The following is a 17,432-nucleotide window of genomic DNA, read 5'->3' as shown; positions in this document are numbered from 1 at the left end:
ATACAAAAACCAATACACAGGGAACTTGACCAATTGGTCTAAAGAATGTCCCACCATAAGATCCCCAAGGTACCGCACAGTGGAGAGGATAACCCTCCTCTCGGATGTAGAGTGCCGGGGGATCCCCTCTGGTAATCCCAAACATGTCACACTGACTGATGGATAACGAAGACTGTATCCTCCAACAAGATTGGACCCCAACATAATCTCAGTAGTCCATTTGAGGTATGATAATTGCAGTACAAAAATATACTGATTTACTAAACATTCTAATGCGGGTAAAGTCTCCTGTGCTCAGTTCTGCAAAAATCTCCCTATGTAAGCCCAACCTTTTGAATGTCTACCTTTTGAACAGCCGTGAACCATCTCCTCTGACTGTCCCTTTTAATTTTGGGGTTGGCCAGAGTCTCTTAAAGGTGTCCACCAGGAATACCATACCAGCCTGCTGCTGTTTACTTCCATTTATCCATAGTGATCGGAGTTATTTTTTTATACCAAGCTCCAAATCCCCTGTACAGACAGTGGTAATAATTCAATTGTAACTGTCATTTTTTTGGGAGTAGGGGCAGTTTTACTCACCATTTTTGTAATCTACTTTAATTACTGAAAGCGTACGTTTCGATTAGTAAAATAGCTCTAAATAAACACTCCCTGTCTGCTATTTACTACAAAAGACAGGGAGTCTTGCTAAAGATCCCTTTACATGGGACGACACAGCAGCAGATTGTACGGAAGGAACGCTTCCTTCCTGACAATCGCCTGCTCGTCAGCAGAGGAGACCTCTGCATTTACATGCAGCGATCTTCTCCACAGTATAGGCAGCAGTGATCACTAATGCCATCACTCATCGACATTCAGACTCGTTATTTACACAGCACGGTTTGCTGTGGACAATCAAATTATCTATTACCTGATGAATGGGTGTTTCGCTCGTTGATCGGGAAATCAGCGGCAGATTTACACACGCCAGATAATCGCTAACTAGCATTTTTATAAACACTTGCTATCTATAATCTGCACTATTCTTTGCCCATATAAAGGGCACTTAAAGGCTATACACACCTTTAGGGACAATTTTTATTTATTTTTTTATGATTCTATTTTACTCGTTTTGGACTAAAAAACTTTTTTTCAATTGATCTTTATTAAAAATATTGAGTTATTCTGTTACAAAGGGTTAACTCTTTCTAACTGTGTTAATGGTAAATGCATTGTCACTTTCTGTTGGTCATCTAATAACCCTTATCTTTAAATTACTAAGGGGTCATAAACACTTTTAGCCACATTCTTATCAGTAAGATAAGAATTTAGCTTTAATAAGTGTTTATAAGGTCAGAGATCACAGATAAGTAGCTTGTCAACTCCTGCCTGACAGGGCAGAGAGAAAATACAGATCCTGCTAGTCGATAAAATCAAAGCTGTGCAGGGAAAATGGCTCATCATTTTTAATAAAAACCTATAAAAAAAGATTTTTAGCTCAAAATGAGTATAATGCTATAATTTAAAAAAAATTGCCACAAAAGGTATACATGGCCTTTAAGGCTCAAAATCGGCCACTTTTTTTTTTTTTGTAAAAAAAAAAAAAAAAAAAAAAAAAAAGAATGACCATTACACTTTTACTCTTGGCAATCTCCAGCCAGCAAGACAGATAAAATTAAAGTTTACTGAAAATGGTTTTACGGCAATCCTCCAATCCCATTGAAATCTGTTTTCCTGGTTTCTGTAAGAGAATTGTTAGTTTGACATTCTTTCTCCTAGGAACATTTAATGGGCAAAGAATACTTGCTCTGCTGACTTCACAAAGAGTGTGTAACCATATTACCGCCTTGTAATGACAGCACTACATAGAGATAATTAATGGCGTCAGCAGGAGACTTGTAAGTGAATTTAGCTACGGAGAAGAATTTGCTTCATATATCATATTTTCAAGGACACTTAAAGAGCTAGTCCATGTTGAAAACTAATTTAATAATTAGGGGAATATAGAATTATGCAGCGAAGAACTGGACCAAGTAATCAAGCAATTAAACATCCTGGCCACTTACCAAGCACGACTGACCAACCAAAGGGACTAAAGATGTCCTGTGCAAAGATTCCCAATGTAGATGCCCTAGAACACTTTGTTAACTATGAGTATACTCCATGTGTCCTAGAAGAATGTAATCGGTGCCCTTCACAATTAGATGATGAAATGATCCAGTATATAGCAAGACATATCCATTATATAACACCTGGACCCTTGAAGTGAACATTTGGTTCAAGAAATTAATTCGCATTAAATAAAGAATGGACAGAACACTTACCTAGTACCCTTGTTTTCATGCACACTGTCCAACAGTAGTCAAAGACATTTACTGCTGCTCTTGGATTGACCTGCACTGCTCATATCAGCAGATTTGGCCCAGCCAAGAGCAGGTCTGCAAAAGCCTGAGGTTCAGGTATCTTGAATTAGGAAATACAGAGCAGACTTCTGGTAGTCTGAGCAGTGGCGTTGCCTACTTGGATGGCAAAAGAGGAGTTGGGGAATAAGTGGAATTGAATAAAAAAGGGGGAGGGCACCATATAAGTGTTCTGTCCAATCCCTAATTTATGTGAGATTTTCTTAACCAAGAATGTTGCTTAAAATTCCATAATGTTCATTGGCCACAGACTGCTCAATATTCAGCAGAGCAAATTTCTAGCTTTTGACTATTGCAATCCACCGTGATTCAGGCGATAGTATCGTATACAACGTCCTACTGTGTAGGGATGATTTAAATATGCTGGTATCAGTGAGACACCACTGATGAGATTCTTCCTTTTAAGGAGCTATGATGTAGACTAGTGTTGATCGAGCATGCTCTGCCGAACACCAGTTCTCCTCCCCGCACGTTTGTTGGCTGCTACGCAGCCAATAAACATGCAGTTAGGTACTGCCCTTCACTGTACAGTCGTAGGCATGTTGGTTACTGCATTACAGTGATTGGCTGGCAGGGACACGTCTATATAGCACCCGATGGCACATGTTCGGCTCAGTGTTAGTCAGGGAGAGCTGTGCTGAAGAACGGAAACCGGCTGCCTTCCGCAGCCGGTTGTCGCGGGCGTCCCTCATTACGCAGTCCCCAGCCACCACTATTTTTCCCGGTGTGCCGTCCCCGCGTTACACCAGCATGTGTCCCGTAACATCACCCATGCCCTGACCAACGCTGTTACTGGGAAGGTCCACTTAACCACTGACGCATGGACAAGTGCTTTCGGACAGGGACGCTACATGTCTCTGACTGCACACTGGGTGAAAGTTGTGGAGGCCGGGAGCTAGTCGTACCCTGGGATGGCACAGGTGCTACCAGTCGCCAAGGATTGCGGGCCCTAATTCCATCAGGGTTTCTGCCACCACCAACGTTAGTGGCTACAACACCCACTTCTCCGCCTCCTCCTCCACTTCCACCTCAGAATTATCCTCTTGCAGCACCAGTCAGCCATCAGTCGGTAGCTGGAAGCAGTGTAGCTGTGTAGTCTAGAACCAGGCATGGTTTTATCTGATAATGGCCATAACTTGGTGGCGGCTGCTTTGGAGCTCGGCAAGCTCACACACATCCCATGCCTAGCCCGCATCTTCAACTTAGTGGTTCAGCGGTTTCTCAAAACCTACCCCAATTTGCCTGAGCTACTGGTGGAGGTGCGCCGCGTGTGTGCCCATTTCCGCAAGTTATCAACAGCGCTGCAGCAGTGCTTACATTTGCCAGCTCACCGACTGTTGTGTGACATGACCACACGCTGGAACTTGATGTTCCATATGTTGGCCAGGATTTGTGAGCAGCAAGGGGCAGTAGTGGAATACCCGCTGCAACATGGTCGTTGCCTTTCCAGTCAGCTTCCGCTCTTCACAAGCAAGGAGTGGGCATGTCTGACCTCTGTGAGGTTTTAAGAAACTATGAGGAATCAACACAGATGGTGAGCGGCGATAACGCTATTATCAGCGTCACCATCCCACTTCTGTGTCTACTCAAACGCTCGCTGCTCACAATTAAGGCCGACGCTTTGCCTGTGAAAATGAGGGAAGACATTAAACAGGGTGATAGCCAGACCACCCTCAGTTTGTCTTCTCAGCACAAATTGGATGATGCTGAGGAGGAGGAGGAGGAGCAGGAGACGGTTGCCTCCGCTACAGTGGGTAGTACCCATGGAAGTTTAATTCCATCTGTTCAGCATGGATGGGCAGAAGAGGAAGAAGAAGATGAGGAGATTAAGAGTCGTCATCTTGATGACGACAATGAAGTCTTGCCTATTGGGACTCTGGCACACATGGCTGACTATATGTTAGGCTCCCTTCCAGTGACCCACCCGTTTTTAAGCATTTTGGACAACACAGATTGCTGGTTATTCACTTTTCTCGACCCCCGCTACAAAGACAACTTCTCATCTCTCATTCCTGTGGTGGAGAGGACCTACAAAATAGTGCAATACCAGAAGGTCCTTGTGGAACAAATTTCTCAAAAAATTTCCAGCTGACAACGCTGGCAGCAGAGTACATAGTTCCTTGGGCAACCGAGGAGGGGAGACAAGGGGAACACACAGCAGTTCAAACAGAAGCAGGGCAATATCTCCAAAGCCTAGGACAGTTTCATAACACCCCCCCAGCACTTTCACCCTGATGCGCGGCCTATTGTCACAAGTAGGGAAATATTTTGGAAGATGGTGAAGGAGTACGTAGCAGACCGTGTAAGCTTCCTCAATGATCCCTCTGTGCCTTATAACTTCTGAGTGTCCAAGCTGGACATGTGGCACGAACTGGCGCTCTACGCCTTGGAGGTGCTGGCCTGCTCTGCCACCAGCGTTTTGTCAGAGCGGGTATTTAGTGCTGCTGGGGGCATAATAACTGATAAGCGCATCCGCCTGTCAACTGAGAGGTTGACTCTTATAAAAATAAACAAGGCCTGGGTTGCCCCTGACTTCTCTACTCCACCAGAGGAAAGTGGCTGAACATAAAGGCACTTCAAATCTGTTTTTTTATAATGTACGGAGTACACTTCCACCACAAAAAAGGGTATTATGGATCAATCTTCCTTTTCTCGTCCTCCTCTTCCATCATATCAACATGCTTATTAGTCTGCCCTCACTACTCCCAATGTTGTAGAGGGTCAGCTCACCTGCAGGCCCTCGCATATAATGTTTTATAGGGTAAGCTCACCAGCAGGCACTCGCCTACAATCTTTTAAAGGGTCAGCTCACCTGCAGGCCCTCACATACAATCTTTTAGAGGGTCATCTCACCAGCAGGCCCTAAACCATAATGTTTTACAGGGTCAGTTCACCAGCAGGCTCTCGCCCATAGTTTTTTCAATGGTTAGCTAAGCAGCAGGCACTCGCCCATAATTTTTTTAATGGTCAACTCAGGATCAGGCACTCGCCCATAATATTTTCTATGCTCAGGTCCGCAGCAGGCACTCGCCCCTAATGTTTTAGATGGTCAGCTCAGCAGCAGGCCCTTGCCCGTAATGTTTTTAAGGGTCACCAGCAGGCCATCCATCATAATTTTTGAAGGGTGTATGATGCCCTCCTTTGTGTAATAAAGGGTGTATTGGAGTGACGGTTCCTTGTAATTTTTGGAAGCCATTTCACTTAGTGCATAGGCTTTATGAGTGTAGGAGGCCATCTACCTGAACAATTGTACCACAATGTGAATGAGGCCCTCCATTATGTGATATACAGGTTGTATCGAAGTGCCTCTTGCTTGTAATTTATTTGCAGCACTTGCACTTTATAAACAAGTAGATACACAGGAAAGAATGTTTCCTAACAATTTTTCCTCTAAAATCTATTTTATCTTTGATTTTGTGCGTGTTATTGTCAGTCTGTAAAAGTGTCGTACTACTCGGACAACATTGTTCCCAGCAGCGACCTGGGAGTCCAAGATGCATCCAGACATCCTCCCCATGCTGTCCATGTTTCACCAGCATAGTATTTAATAAAACCCTAGAGGGCTGGAAAGGAACTTCCACTGAATGCTCACTATCAGGTACTTATATCAGTTCCAGCACATACCCGCCAGCAGTGACCATTCCCAGTACTGATGGTCCAGCATCCAACGTCATGCTCCGTAATTACAGGCCATCAGTGACCTTCTACCCAACACCAACTAGCCTGCACTGACCTTATGCCCAACACTCATGGCCATCAGTGACTACAGAACAGTGCAGAATTGTTCTTACCACCAACTACTATTTTAATCTCATGCCTAGGAAGAGACAGCTGATTGACGGGGATCCCGGGTGTAGGACCCCTACCATTCTGATATTGATGACCTGCTCTATAACAAGTGGACTGTATGTACAATGTGACCTGAACCCTTTAACCTATATTTTCAACTATGCACTTTATCTATACCCTGATATATCTAACCATGAAATAGATTTAACTTTAGCATATTTACATGATAGAAACAATGACAGTAAAGCGGAAGAACTACTTGCATCACAACCCAATCTTTAAACGGCAAGAGCCGTTGAACCCTACAACTTTACGAAGGGAGGGGATAGCGAGAATTGATTTTTCGATTAAGGTTATTTTCTTATACATTCTGCTCTAGCCTAAAAAAAACTATCTACAATATATTAAGCCGTGATATTTAATTGTAATTAGGAATAGTGTTTCTATCGAATTAGTTTATCTGGAGAACATGGGTGTCACCAAATCATCATGAAATAAAAGTTCACTCGTCAGATTTATTAGCAGATATGGAATATTTCTGGATGAGGGTTAGGCTGAGGCTAATAACTCCATTGTTGTAGATGAGCTTGGCAATTATACTGTAAGAATGGATTCTAGGTTTTTCTCCATTAGAAGTCAATTTCCATTTTTTTTTTTGTGCTGGAAGAAATTTTTCTATTGGTACTGAAATCACACTGCAGACCGATTCATATCAAATTATTGTACTCCTCCATCCCATTCACTTTATTTTTTATTTTTTTAGAGCGTTAATCTGAAGTTTTAACATTGCCCTTTAATGCCAGTCGCTATTTAAAATATTAATCTGGTGGACTCTGAAACTTTTCAGCTTGACCCATTATTCAAGAAGCGTTCTCGGAGACGATTTATGAAAATGTATTCACTGCTAACGAATAGAAGTCTCTGCCTTTACTCTGTGTTTCAATTCTCCAGACACAAGTCATTTGATATTTCTTTCACAGCGAGAAACATAGACTGTGACATTTGGGCAAAGGTGGAAGCTATGCAAAGTTTTCTGATTAGTTTCACGAACCGTCTACTCTAGACGAATGCTGCCCTAAGAAAAGAAAGTGGAATCATAGTCAATAGAGAATTTGCAGCCAATGGGATTTATTTTAAAGGGCATCTGTCAGCAGATTTGTACCTGACCTGTTACATGTGCGCTTGGCAGCTGAAGACATCTGTGTTGGGCCCATGTTCATATCTGCCCGCATTGCTGAGAAAAATGATGTTTTAATATATGCAAATTAGCCTCTGAGAGAAATGGGGGAGTGGCTGTTACATCTAGAGGCTCTGCTCTCTCTGCAGCTTCCGCACCCTCTGTACTTTGATAGGGCGAGGCACAGTAAACGTGATTACACCTGACCCTTTCAATCAAAGTGCAGAGGGTGCGGCCGTTGCAGAGAGAGAAGAGCCTCTAGGTGTAACAGCCGTGTCCCTGTTGCTCTTAGAGGCTAATTTTTCTCAGCAACGCGGGCACATATGAACATGGGACCAACACAGATGCCTTCAGCTGCCAAGTGCACATGTAACAGGTCAGCCAGTGTCATAGGTACAAATCTGCTGACAGATGCCCTTTAAAGAATTTTTTTTTTACAAGCAACTTACATTGGTATAAAATAGCAAAAAGGAGTAATCTTCACATTACTAATGTCCTGCCACCCCATGCCAAAACTTCCCTGGTTCCCCACTGGTCTCTTTATATGAGGCTCCAGCATTAATGTGCCATTTCATCCTGTAACTTCTGCAGCTAACCAGTGACCAATCACTAGCTATAGTGTTGATGTGTCAACACCACTGAGGTCAGCACTGTGGCCAGTGATTGGTTAGATGTTGTGTCAATAGAACATTGCTGGAGCTGGATGAACAGAGTGGCAGGGGACTAGTGAAGCATCAGCACGTGAACAGCAGGGGATTGCTAAGGTGAGTATTACGCTTTTTTTATTTTATAATATTACAAGCTTTTTGTAAAAAAAAAAAGTTGAAGGAAAACTTCTTTGACTGTAGTTTAGACCACAACTCCAGTCATAAAGTATCCACAATAGGCCATTTCTCAGGATTTCCTCTGTATTTTAAAGATGAAGTAATAATTGTTAGTGCCTCATGAATTGCCCCCGGTGTTCTAAATGGGGTATATCCTCCAATCATGAACTGCTGGGGGTTACTAGAGAAGGAGAGTTGAAAAACCCTGCTCTACCCATTGCACTAGTTATGAGTAAAGGTGAAAGTACATTGACCTTTATATATACAGTATATATTATGAGATATGGACATTAAAAGAACTAGTAAACCTCAGGAAATCTAAAATTAATATCCCTGCATTTTCATAATTGTTTACGCGAAGGTAGTGCAGGGTAAGCAGCTCAAAGGATAATCTCTATGTGCATCCTCTTTCAAGGAATATAAAGGGAGACAGTCAGCAGGAAAATCACTGATAAATCGGGCTCACTGGGGACATTTATCAAGGGTTGTGTTCCCATTCGCCAGTCTTGACTAGTGTTGAGCGAAGCAAGCGTCGGATGCTTCAACCGAAGTCGATTCGTTCAAAACTTCAGATTAATACTGTACATAGATTTGTCTCCGTACAGTATTAGAATGTATGGATCCCCATACAGTATTAATCTGAAGTTTTGAACGAAGCCACTTTGGATGAAGCATCAGATGCTTGCTTCGCATAACACTGGTCTTGACCATCCTGCCCTGGAGTAAAATGTGCCTAATTTATCATGAGGCAAACGCTTGACATGTGCTATAACTAGATGAGTGAAGTTGGGAAAAATTTGATTTGGCAGCGTCACTGAAGTTTGACAAGGGATTTGATTAGTTACAATCGTTATGTTAAAACCCCATTCAGACCCATTTTTTAACGCTTAGACAAAAATGCATACATCTAATGGTTGTTAAAAATGGTAATGCATTACTGCAATATGGCCTTTTGTGTTTAAAAAATAAATAAATCACTCACTTCATCCACTTGCTCCCACAGAGGCAGTTCACTCCGCTCTCGATTGAAAAAGGCCTGCTGAAGGACCTGAGCTGAGCGGGATGATGTCATGGCGCCCTCCCAGCGTGATCATGTGGTGACATCTTTGCTTTGCCTCGCGCCTATTACTGAATTATTTAAATTACTGTTCCAAAATCTCATTAACAAAGCCAAGTTTAGCTTTGGATTTTGGAACAATAATTTTTGTACAGAAACAAAATGTAATGTTATAGATGTGAGACAAAGCAAGCCTCGCGTTATTTGCAGCAACATTTGCCAAGTCTCGACGGTGCCCATGCATTTTGGCGCATTACGGAGGAGATATTGTAAGCAAAGTTTTCAAACAGATTGGGTTTGGATAGAACAATCTGATCCCGATTCACTCCAGCCTAGTCTTTTTCAATCAAGAGAGAAGCGGACTGCCTCTGTGCGAGCAAGTGGATAAGGTGAGTATTGTTTTTTCAGTTTTTTCAAACACAACTCCAGCCGCCATTTTAGGAAAAATGATTTACTACCACGAAGCGCGAGGAAATGCGCCTTTATTTAAAATAAATTTTTTCCTAAAATTCAGACCGAATTCCACTTCAGATGCTTCGCTTCACTCAACACTAGCTATAACTTATGCCAGTTTCTGGAATCAGTTATAGTAAATCCAGTGGGCCGCAATAGGCTTGCCTCTGATGCTAAGCCCCACAACCTCTTCTTGCCACTCTAGAAAAGTGTCGAAAAGCGCAAAAAGTCACAAATTATAATGCAAATTAGTGTTGAGCTTGAATATTCGAATAGCGAATATTAATCGCGAATATAGCAACTTCCCTAATTCGCGAATATTTAGAATATTTGACGTACCGGGGCTCTCCATGGGGCTGCCAGGAAGCCCGGTGACGTCACCGGCGGTGATGTCACCGAACACGCTGCCGGGCGGAAGTTTCCGCCCAGCAGTGTGTTATTGAAAACAAAAGACCCCGTGCCCTGCGTGATTTAGCGCAGGGCAAGGGAGTGCATCAGAGCATGAGATGCTCCGATGCTAGCCTCAGGGGGGCTGCCTGGGTGAAAATAAGGGTATGTCAGAGTTCAACTCTGAACCCAGACAACTCCTTTAAGTGCACCGAGGGTGGGCCCAAGCCACTCTGTGCACACTTGCTTCTCCTGTGTCCTCTGCGTGCTCCTGCATCATCTTCTCAATAGGACCAGGCGCGATGACTATGCAGAACCCTGGCAAATGACAACTGAGGAATCGGGAAGGGTGCACCTAGTGGCTTGGGCCGGCCCTCTGTGCACTTGACTGCTCATTAAGTATCTTTTTCTCCAGAATAAAACAATGGATCTTTAAGTAAAAGGCCTCATTACATCCAGCTAGTACTACAGTGTGTCTGGCTTAACAGTGAATTTTCTGCTGACAGATTCCCTATAAATTAGTAGATGTCAGTAGATGAAGTAGCAGAAACTGTGGCCCATATTAGTGGGTCCAGAACATTTCTGCTTCCAACAGTCATATAATTGAAATAAATTTAGCTGCTGATCTAGGAATTAAAAGGGAGATTTATAAAACTGGTGTAAAGTAGAACTGGCTTAGTTTTTTTACCTTTCATTTTCTAAATTAGCTGTGAAAAATAAAAGGAGGAATCTGATTGGCTGCTATGAACAACTAATCCAGTTCTACTATACACCAGTTTAACGCCCCCCCCCCCCCCCCCCCAAAAAAAAAAAGAATATCTATGGAATAAACATCTGTTAGTAGAAACAACCAACAGAAGAACTTTAAACTACTGGTTAGCAAGACCACTCTGGTGACGTACGCCTTTAATAGAATGTAAAATGACCAAACGGTGAAGCAATACAGTGCATCATATAAGATGGCTGGAGGCCTCTTTGACTTAAATATGGCTTCCATAATTCATATGAAAATTAAGGGATACATGCAACTTTTTGTTTTTGGAGAGCAAGCCAAGTTCTTAATGTTTTAAGAAGGTCATGAGGAGGACAGGCAAGAACTTTATTGTACAATTCTGAACTCCAGGACTCCTAAACAGGAGGATTTAAATTATATACCTATTAGACAAGTGAATCTAAGGGCAAAAGTAAAAATTTCTAAGTGGTAGAAATCAGTAAATTTACAATTGGTTTTACTCGATTGCTGCCTCCGGTTCTCACCCTTTAATTATCTCCCATTAGCCGATACAAGAAAGAGACATATTTCCATTTTTCTGTGATTTTGTAAGAAGTTCCTCTGTCTAGACTGTCTGATGGAAATATTTAATAATGTATGAGCCTTCTACAAGTTTCTATGATGTCCCCGGAATTTTTCCTGCTAAATTAATATTTGTAGATGTTTTATCTGTCGAATTCATTACCGACCATTTAACGACGGCATCATTATCTCACATGGCAAAAAATGACATGACTGTCTGTGCAATCTGTGCCTGTGATCGTTCATGAGCTGCATGCATGGTTACCAATGAACACATTTCAGTGCAATGCCATTCACAGGCGGACATACTGATTGATCCCAGCGCTAGGTTCTACCTTTATTCTTATTACCTTCAGTGCATGCAAGAGTCCATCCAATGTTCACTCCTGTATCTCCATATCTATAGGCTTCCACCAATAGGAAGCAAGTGGAAAACATAGCAAAGAAGAGACTTGACTCCTTGATGAAGGAATCCAAAATCCGGGACTGTGAGGATCCGAACAATTTTACAGTGACCACTCTGACGCCCACCGGAAAGCTGAAATCAGAATTAAAGAAGGTGCTAAGCTTTGTTTTCCATAGTTTTGAATACTGCTGAATATTTAAAGGAATCTGTTCCATATAATGTTGGAAACTAGAGTGTATATATGTGTGTGTGTGTAATATATATATATATATATATATATATATATATATATATATAATATACATACACTCTCAGATAAGACTTTCTCACCTTTTCTACTTTTTTTCAGACATTTACAGTACAGAATATTCCCCATGTACAAATGAATTGCCACATAATCTATTTAATTTTTGGAAGATATATGATTACCTGTCTACAAAGATTTGTGAATGCTACACATGGCCTTTTTATACAGCGCCTGCATTTCTGAGTATTTATATGCAGGTCTAGAAAATACTAGTCTATACACTAATGGCTTATAATATTTTTACAGAAATGTAACTCTGGATCTGCAGTTGAAAGATCTACGGTAAGAAAGAAAATTTTAATCATTTGGTGATTTTTTTTTAATTGAGATGATTATGGTTTATTTTGTGGTAGCAGCTATGAAATTTTTTCAAACTGTCCATTATAAAAATTACTTTTTATCTAACTTTGGGCTCTTAAAGGAATTTTTACATATTCATTTAGCTTTCCATTGTTCTGATCCGTTAGAAGAAAATAGAAAAAAAAAAACAGGATCCTGTACAGTATTAGAATGTATTGGCTCTGATGAGCCGAAGTTATTGCTTCGCAAAGTCTCGTGAGACTTCACGCAATTACTTCATCATTTTATTTTTCACTGTAAAAAAACATTTCCCGAACTCCTGAGTTCGGGAAAGGGTTTCTTACAGTACAAATTAATTTATGAAGTTATTGTGCAAAAAATGAAAATAAGACATCATAAAGTACATGACCACCTCTTTTTAACAAAGGTAGAACCAGCCCTGTACCTCACATGGATCCAGAGATCTCCCCATTCATTGCCCTGCTAGATTTATATCAAGCTGACAGCTCAAGGGGAATGTCTTTTCTGCTGCAGTTAAGGGGGCGTGTCCATGCCCTCCCTATCACAGCTCAGGGGGCGTGTCCATGCTCTCCCTATCAGAGCTCAGGATGCAGTCAAAGAATGAAACTGAGCATGTGCGGTCTTCTTAGTGAGCAGGTCAAAGAAATAAGAAAAAAAAACAGCAGGTGGCGCTATACAGATACATTTTATTAAATAACTCAGTGGCTATGCTACATTTTTAATTACATGCAATTACAAAATTATTCAGATCCAGATGATGGTTTAAAAACTGTAGAATATTTTTCATGGGACAACCCTTTTAAAGGGCTGATTCGATCCTTTTGGTTTTGTGCACTTGATATACATATTGGTTGAGGAGAGTGTAATATCCAATTTTCTTCGTGGCTCTTCTCTTATAAGCCCTGGTCGAGGTCCCAGCAGATTACTTTGGATTACAAAGCAGCTGGAATTTCAAGTGATCTGATTTCAGTATGATGAATTACTTCTGTACGTTTAAGTAATGAGCAATGTAGGAATTTTAAGGTACAGTTTTTCACTGAAGTTTTCACAGGGGCATACCTAGAAGTAAGGGAGCTCAACAGTAAAAGATGGGATCCCTGTAAAAGAGGGGATACCTGTACTTAACTAATTATACCACTACACTCCTAACCACTGAGGACAGGAGGATTTGGTGCATGTGTTGCTCATTCCCATGTTCCTTGGGTTTATTTGATTACACCCTTGTTTGCAAACCCAATAGGACCTGTTGAGAGGGGATCCCTATCTAGATATGCAGCCTGGGCCCCTTCTCTTTGGGGTCTCATAACAGCCTCATAGTCAAACTGAATGGTATGTAATCCTTGACGGGATAGTCCAACATTGACTTTTGTTGGGTCACGTTTCTCTGGGGAACTCATCATGGATGAGGCCAATCACTGGCTGCAGCAACACTTGTGTCCCTGTCCATGCAGGAAGTTTACAGATGGGGACCAGAGGTCTGATGGTGACAGGTCGGAACTCACAGAACCAGAACCAAACATCAGGGAGCAGGCAAATATTCTTCCCTTTACAGGACCTGTAAAGTGGGGATTGAATATTTTTTACTTATTTTTTTAAAAGTCCATTTGGACTACCCCTTTAAAGAGTTGCCAAGAATATTTTTTTTAAAAGACAGCTTTCTTCCAAAAACAGCACCAGACTTGTCCATGGGTTATGTGTGGTATTGTAGTTCATCTTCACTGAAGTGCATAGGGCTGAGCTGCAATACCACACATAACCTGTAGACCAGCGTGACACTCTTTTTGGAAAGAAAGCAGCCATTTTTCTTTGTTATCCCTTTAAGTGTACAAATTAGAGATTTTCTTGATTTGATCAATTTTGATGAATTTAGATGTAAAATGAATCTATTGATCTGCATATATACCTACTAGGCATACAGTATAATGTGTTTGGTCATTCTGGGTAATGATTAAGAAAGGTCATAAATTCATTTGGCCATGGTGGAGGAGCTGCCGAACATACAGGGAAGTGCTCTGTGATCTGTGCCAGGCTTAAAATATAATGAGACTTGGAGCAGGAGAAGTTTATAGCTAATTTAGCTAATTTGGTTTATAGCACTAATGGTTGTCTTTGTCTTTCTCCTTTAATCATGATAAATGCGTTGTGTCTGCCCATATTTTCCGTAGCCATTCAGATGGCTCCCTGCTCCTAGTGGTGGACTGGAGTGCAGCCATACGTGTAGCCTTTATTGTGGCTGCCTGTAAACACTATCTCTTCTCAGCAGCCTCCGCATTACACGTTCCTTTATGGGGGAAGTAATGGCCGGGCTAATACAAGTTTCCAAATGATCACTTAATGGAGAGCGGGAAGAAAAGACATAGTCTAGACTTGTATTACGCTTTATTATTTGGCCGTTTTTATGTAATGCTGCTTCCAAATAGTAAATCTAAGACTAAGTGCTTTTATTAGGTGGAAAAATAGAAAGGACTCAGCCCTGCAAGATACCTGCACTAAAAAAGGAACAAAAGGGTAGGTGGCCACTTAGGACACCATTGGAGGCAAGGGCACAATTTATGGATCAAAAAATGATGCTCTGCCGGTCAGTGCTTTGCTGTTGCATTGTCCAGGAATGGAGTAAAGTGGGGAAGCGTTTTCCATCCAGGAGCTATCTTGCTCAGCTAGAACTAAAGGTGGAGGGGAGCATTCTGAATTCATGAAGAGCTAGTCCCCTGCACCGCCATATTCAATAGCATAATGTACTCTACTAAAAAAGACAAATCTCTGGTGGACCTGTCAGTGGGAAAGAGAATGTAATGGATCCATCGAATGGTTCTGACTTATCCATCCTGATGATACATGTTATAAAGCTCAGGATATCAGAGTAAGCAGACCCTGACACTGAGGATATGTTTACATGACAATTTTTGCACTGATTCTGTGCCAGAATCTGTGTGAAGTTTGCATCCCATGCATGTGCAGTGGCCGGGTTTGGAATAGTCCCAGTGCTATGCTGGGTCACCGTCAAGTCACCACGTGTTGCTGCCTGTCACGACCTATGGTGTGCCCTGTGACACTGTTGCTACACTTGCGGTTGCCCGTGGCAATGTGTTGCTGTTTGTGCATGCGGTGGCAGTGTCTCGGCCTTCTGGGTGATTGCCGGGACATGGTTGCCACACATGCTGTTGCCGGTGGTAACATGTGGCTTGGTATGCTTGTGTGTGCACTTCCCCTTTAAGTGGCTTCCTTCCCTTGTCTGGTGTTGGAAGGGTTAACTCCCTTGCTAGTGTTTTGTTAACACTGGGTTTGTGTGTGTGTGGTTGTGGCTGCTTGGGCTATTTAACCTCTGCTGGATGCCTGAAGCTGAGGGGTACTCCAGCCATGGTGTATGCTGGAGCTATCCTCCCGGTCTTCATATTCCATCTGTCCAGTGAGGGCCACCCTTGTAGTCATAGATGTTTTATGGTGTCTTATGTTTATTGCAGCTATGGGTGTCCTGGGTCCCTGTGTGGTTTCTGCTGTGTCCTCTAATGTTGGTGTGGACAGCAGCACTTGTGCACGGGTTCCAGTCAGTGTGTCTGTGGCAGGTAAGTGTGTTATAGGTTTCGCTTACCTGCCAGATCCATATGCTGTATGTGTTCCCCTCTCCTTGCAGCCTGGCCTCAGATAGAGACTCCTGTTCCTCCATTACTGGGATGAACAGGTTGTCTCTCCCCTGTTTCTATGTGAGGGATTACCAGGGTGACTTAGGGTTTCTAGGAATCCTGAGTATGAGTCGTCCTACCATCAGGGTCCGCTCATACAGTGAGGAGTCAGGGAGAGGATTAGGGACGCTGTAGGAAGTGACCTGCTCCCTTATTACTCCTTTTGGCCAGGCTGATCCCCTTTACCCTTTGACACCGCACGGTGGGGGATTTCCCCCACTCCCTGCCGTGACACTGCCCTTTGAAAGGGGTGGTAAAGTGTGGTGCATTCTGATGGGAAATAAGTCTAGAGCGTCAGGGTCTGCAGTAAACCAGTGTGCGTCTTTACTGGAGGAACTCAAGAGCAAAACAATACAGAAAAAGCACCGAGTTGGCTTCTCCAGTCTTCTCCCTGACACAAGAAGGTTTTGTGCTGAAGATAGGCCTGAGAGCTATCTGTCTCTCTCCCTGAAGGATGGTACTCTTGCGAAAAGGCTGGTGCCCCAGGGTCTGTTGTTCAGTCATCCAGCTGGCTCCCTGTTCACAAGGCTGGTGACCCAGGGTCTGTGACTCAGTATCCCCATCTCAGTGTCTTCTTCTGGTCACTAATGCAGTCTGGCAGAGTCTTTTCTACTAAACACTGGTCACTATCTGCAGACTGGCAGAGTTTATCTTAGGGTGCAGGCACACAGTGCAGTTCTGACATGCAGTTAGGATGCAGTTTTTTATGGTCTCTAGCTGAAAATAATTAAATAATTCCCACTATGCAGAACACCAGGTTTTAACGAGGCTGCTAAACTGGCTAAATTAAAAACTGGATCCTGAATGCATGTCAGAGCTGCCCTGTGTGCCAGCACCCTTACTAAACACTGGTTCCTATCTGTGGACAATTAGGGGCTCTGACTGCTCTTCTTATATACAGTTTCTACAGTAGCTTAACTAGAACCTTCTAGTGGGATGGGGTGGAGAAGCACAGCCTAGCAGAGATATTGTTGCACTTTCAGTCTGCCGTTGATTTGTATAGAGTTTCAATATAAGTCTATGGGAATGACTAAGCAGTTTTCCCACACATAAATGTCTTCAGTTGTAAGCAAGAGAGCTAAACCAGTCAACAGGAGCTTAAAGGGCATCTGTCAGTAGATGTGTATCTATGACTCTGTCTGACCTGTTACATGTGCACTTGGCAGCTGATGGCATCTGTGTTGGTCCCATGTTCATATGTGCCCGCGTTACTGAGAAAAATGAAGTTTCAATATATGCAAATAAGCCTCTAAGGGTACTTTCCCACTAGCGTTATTCTTTTCCGGTACTGACTTCCGTCACAGGGGCTCAATACTGCAAAAAGTTTTATCCTAATGC

At 42.5% G+C, this 17,432-nt stretch overlaps 1 protein-coding gene across 1 annotated transcript in view; it reads left to right on the top strand.

Annotated features, from left to right (window-relative positions):
• PLCH2 (phospholipase C eta 2) overlaps window positions 1–17,432 on the top strand; it is a 730,017-nt gene that overhangs the window by 623,945 nt on the left and 88,640 nt on the right. The window contains exons 12-13 of the mRNA XM_044281842.1: window positions 11,787–11,939; window positions 12,340–12,375. Of these exons, the coding sequence (XP_044137777.1) occupies window positions 11,787–11,939; window positions 12,340–12,375 (189 nt within the window). The remainder of the gene's footprint in view (window positions 1–11,786; window positions 11,940–12,339; window positions 12,376–17,432) is intronic.

The sequence above is a fragment of the Bufo gargarizans genome, chromosome 2, assembly GCF_014858855.1.
Source record: "Bufo gargarizans isolate SCDJY-AF-19 chromosome 2, ASM1485885v1, whole genome shotgun sequence".
In the NCBI taxonomy this organism is placed as follows: Eukaryota; Metazoa; Chordata; class Amphibia; order Anura; family Bufonidae; genus Bufo; species Bufo gargarizans.
The sequence above is the reverse complement of the archived record's forward strand: the minus strand, read 5'-3'. Positions and strand labels throughout refer to the sequence as shown.